This window comes from Gavialis gangeticus, unplaced genomic scaffold, assembly GCF_001723915.1.
Source record: "Gavialis gangeticus isolate Ggan-Ray unplaced genomic scaffold, GavGan_comp1, whole genome shotgun sequence".
NCBI lineage: Eukaryota > Metazoa > Chordata > Crocodylia > Gavialidae > Gavialis > Gavialis gangeticus.
The window spans coordinates 81,158,253-81,169,430 of record NW_017729025.1 but is presented as its reverse complement, the minus strand read 5'-3'; the positions used below and the strand labels follow the sequence as shown (position 1 = coordinate 81,169,430).

General features: G+C 43.4%; 1 protein-coding gene across 1 annotated transcript; it reads left to right on the top strand.

The window, feature by feature from the left end:
* Positions 1–858: 858 nt before the first annotated feature.
* On the top strand, positions 859–9,014 carry LOC109298741 (prolactin-releasing peptide receptor-like). Its single transcript, XM_019519001.1, has 2 exons — positions 859–1,144; positions 4,536–9,014. Exon 2 carries the CDS (start codon positions 4,574–4,576, stop codon positions 5,669–5,671), a length of 1,098 nt encoding a protein of 365 aa, XP_019374546.1. The 5' UTR covers positions 859–1,144; positions 4,536–4,573; the 3' UTR covers positions 5,672–9,014.
* Positions 9,015–11,178: the final 2,164 nt, after the last annotated feature.

Sequence of the window (11,178 nt, the reverse complement as noted above, 5' to 3'; positions counted from 1 at the left end):
AGGACGATGGTGGCCGCACCCCCGGGCACCGCCTCCCCCCGGGAGCAGGGCACTGGCCGAGCGCAGCGCCCGGCTCGAGGTCTCTGCATAAGAGGGGAGGACGAGCACGCTGCCGCCTCCCTCATCTCCTGCTCTCCGTAGGTGCTGCTGCCCCCAGTGCTCCGGTTGTGCGCCCCGGAGGGTTTCCACAGCCCGGCTGCATTCACACAGCTGGGAAAGCAGGACAGCCCCCACCCGCTGTCAGAGGTGAGCCCATGCCCCTTTTTGCCCCTTGGTAGAAGGCTGGAGTTCAGCATGGACGCACACCTTGCTGGGGTTATTTGATCCCAGCAGTCTTGCCTGCCCAGAGCAGGGGGGCTGGACCCGATCATCTCCCGAGGTCCCTTCCAGCCCTAAACTTCTGGGAATCTGTGTGAATCTGTATCAATCATTTGGGGGTGAAATCACTGGACACTAATGGCCTGCAAGGGGGGGGGCATGGGGAGCAGATACCTGCTGTACTGACAAGAGGAAGGCAGGCTCCTAGTGAATTGACCAGAGAACATCCATTTTATGCCATTTATTTTTGGAGCATCCTGTAAAATTGAATAGAAACCCCCTTCTCTCTGCCACTGAGTTCTACAGTGGTTCATATCATCCTGTTTGAAAGGTACTCTTGTCTATCAGGTATTGTCGGGCTTTTACAAGCTAACCACATTTCTACAGAACTTAAGAGACTTTAGCGCTGCCACCTTCTAGCGCTGCCACCTGCTCTGTAGTGAGTGAGTGGAGGAGCTATTCCTGGAGGAGGAGGTGCACACATGAGCAGGCAGTATATTTATACAGAAAAATACACATGCAGTGCATGTGAATTATTGCAATACATTGATGATGGGCATGTACACATCTACACCTATTATTCTGCTTTTCCCTGTCTTATTTTTATAGCACATCACAACATTATAAACAAGAATAATATCACACCGTTATTTGCAACAAGATGTCTTTGTGATGGACAAACTTCTGTAAATTAAATAGCACAAGTTAAATTCAACCAAAATGATGTCTAACCCTGAGTTATAGGAAAACCAATTTTTGTTTTCACAGATCAACATGAACAGGGGCAAAAGAACTAATAGAATTTCCACCTTGACTTGATTGGTAGGTAAGTAGGAGACAGCAAACTCTTTTCAGCCTTAATTAAGTAATCAAAGATGATCTACAAGGTCACCAGCCCAGGTTCTGCCGTGCTCTTCTCACACAGAAGAAACTTTTAAGGTTGTAACATCAGAGACTTCACCTTCTGGGATGCTATCAACTTAGTTGTATTTGAGAAGTTTCTTGTACATACTCCCTTCCAAACACTCCAGACCAATATTTTTTGTGTCTTCTGGAAAGATAGGGGCATATTTTCATCCCAAGGCATAAGCAGATGTGAGTATAAGTCCCAGGGTAGAATATGCCCCTGGCAACTCTGTATTATTTGTTTCTCATAGATTTAAAAAAGCTTAGTATCTGTTTTATGATCCCATATATCCCACTGACTTCAGTGGAATTATTTCTAATTTTATCAGCAGAGATCAGAATGAGCTTCCCAGGATTAAAACTGAGGCAGCACTATTCCCTTCAATTAAGAAGAGGTTTAAAAGAGAAATCAGAGATTTTCCATCAAAAATTAAGTGTCTGTAATTCATAAAACAAAAAGGCTATCTAACTACAGCAATAAGCCATGACTGGTACAGAGCTGTTCAAGTCCTTTCAGGGGAGGATGGAAAGCTTGAATTACTAGGAAACAAGCGGAAGTCAAAGAGAAGGGTGACTCAGAGCCTGATTCACCATTGTTCCACACCTTGTGTAATACCATACTTAGATCAGTGCAAAATGTTACCAAGTCAGGGCCTGGACCTAAAACACACATACCCTGATGTACACATTTTGTACACTGGTGTAAAATATACCAGGATCTCAAGCAGACAGGTCATCAGAATAGCATCGTGCAGTAGGCATGATTGTAGTTCCTTGACATCATCTTGCCTTTAGCAGACTTCTATCCTGGGATAGCTTCAGATATGACACTTCTGCCAGTGTAATTTTACACCTGTTTCTTTTCCCCAAGGAAGTTCTATCCCAGCTTCAACTCAGTTCACAGGCATAGGACTATGTTGTGGGTCTGCTCCTGCTTAATGGTTGTTTAAAGGCTGATTATCCTGGTGTGAATATGGTGAGCCAGGGCCCTCTGAATAAAATAGCATTTTACACACACATGTAAAATGTAAGTTATTGTGCATGGGCCATGAAGAATTGAGCTTCATGAAAGTGGTGGGAGAGGAAAAGATTTTAACAAAAGTAATGTTGATGAACCGGGAGTGAGAAATGATGTAAATCAAGAAGGTCAGACAGGAAGGAGAAGCTGCAATCAAAGACAAGTGTTGGTGGGGGTGGGGATGGCCTTCCCAGAAAAAAAATAGGACAATTAGAGGTGACATGAAGAAGGAAGCTCATGGTTTGCTGAGAACTTGGCTGTGGGTTGAGAAAGGAAGAGAGACTAGCTCACAACAAGTTTACATCCCTCCTTCTGAGATGGAGACCAGCCTGAAAAGGGTTTGGGGGGGAAGATAAAAAGTTCTGTTTACTACTGTGTTGAGTATGAAATGTTGGTAGGTCATTTAAAAAGAAATGTCAGGGAGGTGGTTAGATTGGAGAGAGAGTTCTGACACAGGTTGGAATTAGAGCTGGGTTTGATGTTGAGAAACAGATTTGGGAGAGAAGATGATAAAAAGTGACTTGAATGTGCAGATTCGCTACATGGCTGTTCAACCATTTGAAAGGCAGAAGGCTGATGAGCTTCTCTAAGTTCACAGTAATGACAAGCGAATTTTTTCAGAGATTTATGCTAGATGATTAACCACTCACTTCTTAGCTGAGTTTATAGTGCATTGCCTAGCTGCAAGGAAATCTGGAGCAGAGCTGAACAGCAGTGACATTCTGGACTGCCCTTGCTCACCCTCTGACTGGTGGTGGGGGGTCAAGCTGCTGTCTCAAGAGGCTACTTTTTGCTTCCATTGAAATCAGTTGCAGTTCCCTTTATATTTTCTCTCTAGAAAACTTAGAGCCCAGTTCTGGTTGCACCATTGTGGAAGTGAATCTAACTTAAGGCCCCTTTGCACCAGTAGGCGTCCATAGAGAAAAGATGAACGAGTGGACACCACCACTACGATACAACCTAAAACCTGAGAAACCTGAATTCAGCTTCTTGCCCTCTTGTTGCCTTCTTATGTGACTGTGGGTCAGCCACACTACCTCTCTGCGTATGTCCCTACCACTCAAATACAGCACCTTGCAATGCTGTACTGAGACCTGCTGTATGTGCTTCCTCTTGAACTGTAATTAGTGTAGTGCTGCATGTGCACCATTACATTCTGCTGAGAGGACTCCTGGCATAAGTTAGAGTAGGCCACAGGTTGCTTTAAATAATATCCTTCAACTGCCAAATGCTGGGAAACAGACCTTATTGGCATGCCCAATTTTTGGTTATGTCTGGTTTGGGAGGCAGCATGCATGGATCAGGTGTGGCATGTCTCAGAAATATGCTCCCTGGCACTCTACGTAGTTGTATTGACAATTTCCTGTGCAAGATGCAGGATAATGGCAGGGCTCCCCAGGAATAAAACAGATGATAGTAGGTGAGGGAGGATAAGACTATTACCCTCACAACAACCCTCTGTGGCAGAGCAAAGAAATGAAATAATATATGGGCTTAGGTACAGCAACATAAAGAGGTCATATATGACTGAATGAGAGATGAATTGTACAACCCCCGGCTTTGACAAATTGACTCACTCAGAGTCCTCTCCACAGCCACTGGGAGTCTCTGGGGCATAGGCCGTACTTGAGATGAAGTGTCACAAATCAGGGAAGTTAGAGGCTGGGTTTCAGTGTATTTTCCTAGGTTCCAGCTGCTTTGTGTTTTGCTTCCAGAACACAAGAACCCTACAGCTTATGTAACCAGCTGTGAAAAGACCCTCCTGTACTTTAGTGACTCTTTTTGGCTAGAGAAGGGGGATGAGTGGCTGGGACTTTCTTTCATTCTGTTGATTACCTTCTGTCATGACAGCTGCTTGGAGCCATCAGCATCCTATGCAATTCAGAGTATCCTTTGGGTTACTCTAACACGGGGTGGGCAAAATGCGGCCTGCCAGACTATTCTATCTGGCCTGTGGGACACCTAAAAAATTCAGAAAATTAATATTCATCTGCCCCTGGCTGCCTGTCATGTGGCCCTCGATGGCTTGCCTAAATTCAGTAAGCGGCCCTCCACCCAAAATAATTGCCTGCCCCTGCTCTAACACGTGCCAGAACTCTGTTCTAACATATAGCAGGCTAGAAGTGGTGAAACAGAGAGGTGGTTCAAAGTACCTTGGGCAGGTTTGGTAGTCCTTGGCCACCCTCAAGGACCAGGGCCTTGATTCTCAGGCAGAAACTGTGGTAGAACTTGAAAAGAACAAATATTTTTGCTATAGGGCTAACAAACTTTTCTCTTCTTGAATTTATTTAAGGCAAGGATAAGCAACATCTTTTAGACACAAGCTTCAACATGGCACACAGTCAGCTACCAAATGACTCCTGGCAGAATGGTTCGACCCCTGTGTTCACTGGCCTTGACCTTCTCTTTGACCTGAAGCCTCTCTTCATCCCCCTCTATGCCACTCTGGTAGCTGTGGCTTGCACAGGAAATTTCCTCCTTATTCTCCTTATTGCTGTCACCAAAAAGCTGCACAGCACTACTAATTTCCTCATAGGAAACCTGGCTGCTGCTGACCTGATCATGTGTGTTGTCTGTGTCCCACTGACTGCATCCTATGCCTTTGAGGTCCGTGGCTGGCTCTTTGGGATGTTCATGTGTTACTTTGTTGCCTTGATGCAGGCTGCCACTGTCTTCGTGTCTGTGCTGTCCCTCTCAGCTATTGCAGTGGACCGTTATATTGTTGTTGCGTACCCCATTCGCAGACGGCTAAGCCGCAAGTCCTGTACGTACATTGTGGCCCTTATTTGGTTACTTTCCATTGTAGTTTCTGTACCCACATCCATGCACACCCACTATTTAGATCTCAACAAGATTGGTCATGACATGATCATCTGTGAAGAATTCTGGAAGCACGAAGAGAGAGAGAGGCTGGGGTACTCATGCTCAATGCTCCTTTTATCATACATGCTCCCACTTTCAGCAGTGTCAGTCTCCTACTTGGCCATTTCTTACCACCTCAGGAAAAGGAATATCCCAGGGGCTGGCTACCATAATCAAGACAAATGGACCAAAATGAAGCAAAAGACCTTCCGGGTCCTCATCATCTCAGTCATGTGTTTTGCCATCTGCTGGCTGCCTCTTCAGGTAGTAAACCTTATCAGAGACATAGATGAGGAATTCACCATCTTGGACAAGAGGTATGTGAATGTGATTCAAGTGTCCTGTCACTTGGTCGCCATGAGCTCTGCCTGCTACAACCCCTTCATTTATGCCTCCCTTCATGACAAATTCCGATTCCATGTTACTAACTATTTTTACAATCGGAAGAAAAGGTCCAGTATCATGTCCCACAGGGCCTCCCGACTAAATACCTGCTCCACCCTGGCAGACATCCCAATGGGCATCACAGATAAGTTAGCTTTACAAGGAAGGTTTTCTTTTAATTAAAATATCCCAGGAGATCACTTCTGTTCTTATAGACATATTTGGTCCCTTACTTCTGGGCTTACACCAAAAGACATAGAAACCTACCATGCATGCGATGCAATGGTATTTTGTCATTTCTAAAAGCATGTACTCATGTCTGAGAACATGGGAATAGCACTAATGAAAAAAACAAGCAAATGGGTTTTATGTCTGCTGGAGTAGAAACAGTTCCTCCCAGCAACTCTAATGTATTCCTTGAAAGAAAAAAACAAGCAACAACAATATTGCAGTCATGTACATTGAAGCCAATTCTGAGCAGTTTTTAACTTCTTGTCACTAATTTATGGTGTTTCTATCGGAATAGCAATCATTTCCTCTTTATTCAATTCAATGCACTGCTAAAAGAACACTACAGGCAAAGAATGGCCATTTTCCTGGTTGAAACAGAACAAGAAACTTGACCCCAAGATTAAAGACCACTCAGTGACCTCTTTTATGCAATTTATTGCAAACTTCAATTTTCAGAAATGGTTTACAAATCTGAACATGTAACATTTTGCTTCTAAATATTTGTTTGCCTTTTCATGCCTAAAAGGACACCAAAAAACCCCAGAAAAACTCAGGTGTGAATAAACAAATTTATGCACGAATTGGAGACCTAGCACCAAACAGCCATTTTTATTTGCCCAGGAAATCTTTGGTACAGTCAAACACCTAAGAAATAGCTAGTAATATCAGAATGTATGTACCAACAAGATAGTGGGCACACATTTAGGAGCTCAAGGTCATAAACTCCCACATTGCTTAGATTATTCCCCAGATTTCTAGTGTATCCATCATCATAGTATGTCTACGAACCATACAAAGATTGAAGTTAAGTATGAAAGAAGCATTTCCCTCAAAAAGGTATCATTCTTGGGTATGGGGGCACAATCCATCCATGATATCACACTACTCTCTCCTCAAGAGCCTGAGATAGACAAAACCCAGCCTGCATGTAGGTAGGACTGCCTGGGAACACTAGTTAGCAGAAAGACAGGACAAGATAGTTTGGCTAAATTTGGGCTCAGAAGTGTTTCTGGTGGGAGCAAATTCCAAAGGCCAGACAGTGTCAGTGAGTATGCCCTGCCTGCCCTGCATGCTTCAGCTACAGCAGAGAGAGCCAAAGTTTTCCCACTGCATGCATGTGACAGAGTAGGGCCTAGATGAATGGCAGATACCAAATTGGTTGGGGCTTAGACTATTAAGTCTTTGCAGTCTACACCCAGCTCTTTGACTTTCACTCAGAAATGCACAGTCCACAGAGCACAGGAGTAACACGCTCACACCAGCTTGCACTACTCAGCGGCTGAGCCACCCTGTAAACAAACACATTAGATGTACTTTAAGAAATCCTAGGAGTTCATGGATTCATTTTTTATTATAAAGAATTGTTCCTAAGCAACCAACATCTTTTTCCTTCTACGAATATGTGAAAATAGTGTTATAGGTAAAGTTAAATTACTGTCTAGTGTATATTTCATAAAATTATGGTTTGTTAGTGATGGCTGATACCTTTTTCTCCATCTGAGATTATAAGGAACATTCAAATATTGGAGAAGGTACTTGAGATAGTAAAATATAAGGCTCATTTAGGAGTGTGAAGGGCTTTCATAGGATGCTTAGCCTTCCAAAAAAGCATTGCGGGGCCATGTCTATTCCAGAGACATAGTTGCCTCATACACTCACTCCTGTCCCCCAAGTGGCATGCTAAAAAAAAAATCATGTCGTATTTGTTAGAGCAAAGCCAGAAGCACCAGGGACCAGTCTTAGGAGTATGCCCAAGACAAAAGTCCTGCCTCTGGCAAGTAGAGTGGGTGATGTGGGCACAAGTGGACAAGGCTGGTCCTTGGTGGCACTCTTGGGATTACCATGGCAGCAACATAGACATGCTATGAATGAACAGCTCAGAGTGGCTCATGTATTTCCCTTCCCATACAATGTACAATGCACACTATGTGGGATAATCAAACACTGAAGAAGTATTAGAGGTGGATTAGTAAGTTTCCGTCTCATAGGAGCTGTACCACTTTGCATGGAATACTTATTCATTGGGCAGAGAGGGAGAGAGAATGACTCTATAACCTACCAGTGAAGGCACTCACCTCTGCAAGGGGAGACTGAGTTTTAGTTTTTGCTGCAATGACTACTTACATACTGAATGCTTGCACAGTCATTGGGAGATGCAAGTTCAAAGAGAGGAGGGAACTGAACCTTGATATCCCACTTGTAGTGTAGATTAGTGTGTTACCCACTGAGCTATTGAAGACAGGGGATGATGGCACTCTCCTCAGCCACTTTCTGTGGGGCCCGATCTGTGTTCTGAGAATGCTTGCCACAGTTATCCCTGCCCTCAAAACCTGCTGGGGGGGGTGTCTATTTTATAGTAGCTTATGGATCCTGATGAGGCAATGCCTAAGTGATTAGGAGTTAGTCAGCTCTGGGCATAAATTTAATAACAGAATTTTCCCCTGGTGTTCTAACCCTACACTGTGAAGAAAAAGGAAATATTTAGATCCACCTATATCTGATGTCTGGAGAGTTCAGAGAACGGGCTGGGGAGCAGCTTTTTTACCTAGGGAGATGACATATATAGCAACGTGTGGAGCTTAGAATGAGGAGCAGTAAGAGGAGCTGCTTCTTTCTACAGGACATATGAATAAAGAGTCATCTGCAAAAGGTCACAGATGGTAGGATTTGTGAGTTTAATGTCAGCCACTCAATAAACAATTCATATCATGGTATGTCATCCCTGTGGAAAAAGTCAGGATTCCCCTACCACAAGCACATTCTGTCTCCTGATATATACATGTATAGGATCAAATCCAGTGTTTGCTACTCTTCAGACTAGCCCAAGGAATTCTTCCTTCCTTCCTACCCAGATTTCAATTTAGGGGACATATTTTCTCTTGCCTTTTCCTCCCCCAGCAGCCTTCATAAAAAGACACCAACATATAGATCACAGTTAACTAAAAGCATTTAAAAGATTAAGCCCTGTTACATGGGGCAGTCAATATGGTGTTAACAAGTACCTAGATAGGGGCTCACCATCAAGCTTCCTAGACAGGAGTGGAATAAAGTAGGTCCCTTCCGCTTCCTGGCCACCACTTTAAAATTGTACACTGGGGCAGAAGGTGGAGTGCACTGAATAGTGGAAAAGAAGGAAGATGCAAAGTCAGGGGGTGGCAGTGCTGAGAAAGAAGTAGTTGCTGACTAACATCCCAGGCAGCATCTGGCCCAACATTCTGGCATCCTTCTCTCAGTCTGTGTTATAAGTAGGCCCATTGTGACACTATTTGATGAGCTCTTCCAGTGTCTGTGATTATTTCTGGCTTTTCTTTTAAAAAACAAGAGTTGTGGTGGTCAGCTCGTATGGAAGAATTTCTGCACGTGCAAGTCTCATACACCAGAATGGCTTCTAAACTGTGTAGGAATTATTTAGATAGATATACATACATTAGAGTTTGATGCAAGAAAATAAGCTACGAAGAGAAGCTGTGACTGATAAATCAGTCACTAGCCTCCCAACTCACTGTCTTCTTGCTGCATCCTTTTTAATTCCCATCACAGTCATAAAGGAGCTTAAGGAAGCCACTTCTATGAATGCAATTGAGAGAAAGACGTAAGGATCCATGTCCAGCAAGCACAGCTGGGCTACTTTCATCTCTAGGGTCATATAAGGGGCTTTTTAGTCTGGCTGTTCAGATCCAGATTTCTTTCTCTGAACAGTCCACATGAGGAAACACCTTTTTGGATTGTTGCACCTTCTGATTGTATGAGTTTCTGTCATTCTTCTTCACAACAGGGGAAAGGAGGAGTTAAATTTGCAAACCATGTTTTCCCACTGCCAGATGAAAGCTCTCAGTGGAAATATTTGATGTCACTAAGATTTACAATTCAAAGTGGCATCCTTGAGTGCGGACTCTGTCCATTCAGCCGTAATAGTCTCAGCAGGGTCCCTAATCCATTCTCGTTGCACATGTGGAATAGCTGTTGCATGCTGCTTTTTTTCCAAGATCCTTGTGTGCTCTAATGACGCTCTAATAAGGAGTGTATTATTGTCAATAGTATAACCAGTGGAGGCTGGAATCTGTTAAATGCAATGTAATGCACACATTTGTGAGCTATCTGTTTTTCTGGTATAAAGGAGCAAACTCTTATTTATTTCTTACAGCTGTCAAGCTACCATGCGCAATTGTGTTTTGCAGAAAATATTGGATCAGTTGTCCTGAAGAAGAGGGGTGGTGAGGAATGTAATGAAATGTAATGTCCTTTTCTTCAATAAATACATACATACAAAACCCTTCTTCTGTGTGCCTCAGTTGACACAGATTCAAAAGATAGACCCCAGATATGAGGTCCCTGTGCTTAATTTTCTCCTAGTCTAGAAATAAATGGCCAATTTAGATATTTTTACCCTTATTGGGATTTCTAGCTTTGTTTGATAGATCATGTTATGGCTGAATTCACTGATATGCCATAGTTATTCTACACAGCAGACACATTAACTTATAAACGAAAGTTAGAGGAAAGCGGTTGCAATAGAGGTGGGAAGCCATGTCTTAAATATATGTTTTTTGAAGGTAATAAATGTAGATTTGAATTTTTTGTGCTGTTGCTGAGAAATTCAGCTAAAGATCAGTAACTGGTGCCCACTGTCCCCTGAGAAGTGGTGCCACCAACTCCTTTTTCCTACTTTGCCAGTCCAGTCCTCTCTGACCAGACTGCTCTTTAGAGGATGACTGGAAGTCTACCAGTGAGGGAGCCCCAGTCCTGCCAGCCTCGACCATCTGATAACTATGAGCCTCAAACAACCACAACATTATCTTTTAAAATATCATGTTTTTTAAGTCAATAGGGCTGATCCTCAGCTAGTGTACATTCTGAACAGCCTAAATCTACCCTAGTACAACTGTGAGGTGTTTATTCATTTCACTTAAAGTTTCACATCTTCCTCCCAAGTCTGAAGCTATGAAGGATAGAAACATTTTTTTTCAGTGAAACCTGAGATTTTTACATGATCATATGACTCCAGTTGCTAGGGCTTAACATAAGATCTTAACATTTGAAATGCCTGATAAACACTGAGAGAAAACAACAATGAGCAGCTCTGGTTTAATGTTACAGTACCTATGGTGAAAGCGTGAAACACATATTGGGAAACAAAGAGGAGTGGAGACCTGGCCTGACACTAGGATTGATCATAGAATCATAGAAGTAGGGTCAGAAGGGACCTTGTAGATCTTCAAGTCTGACCCCCCTCCTGGGCGGGAGAAAAGACTGGACTCAAATGAGTCCAGCCAGGTAGTCATCAAGCCTCTTCTTAAAGATCCCCAGGGTAGGAGCCAGCACCACTTCCCCAGGAAGTTGGTTCCAGCTCCTAGCCACCCTAACTGTGAAGTAGTTCTTACAGATGTCTAATCTAAACCTACTCTCCAACAACTTGTGGATGTTATTCCTTGTCATGCCAGGGGGCGCTAGGGGAAACA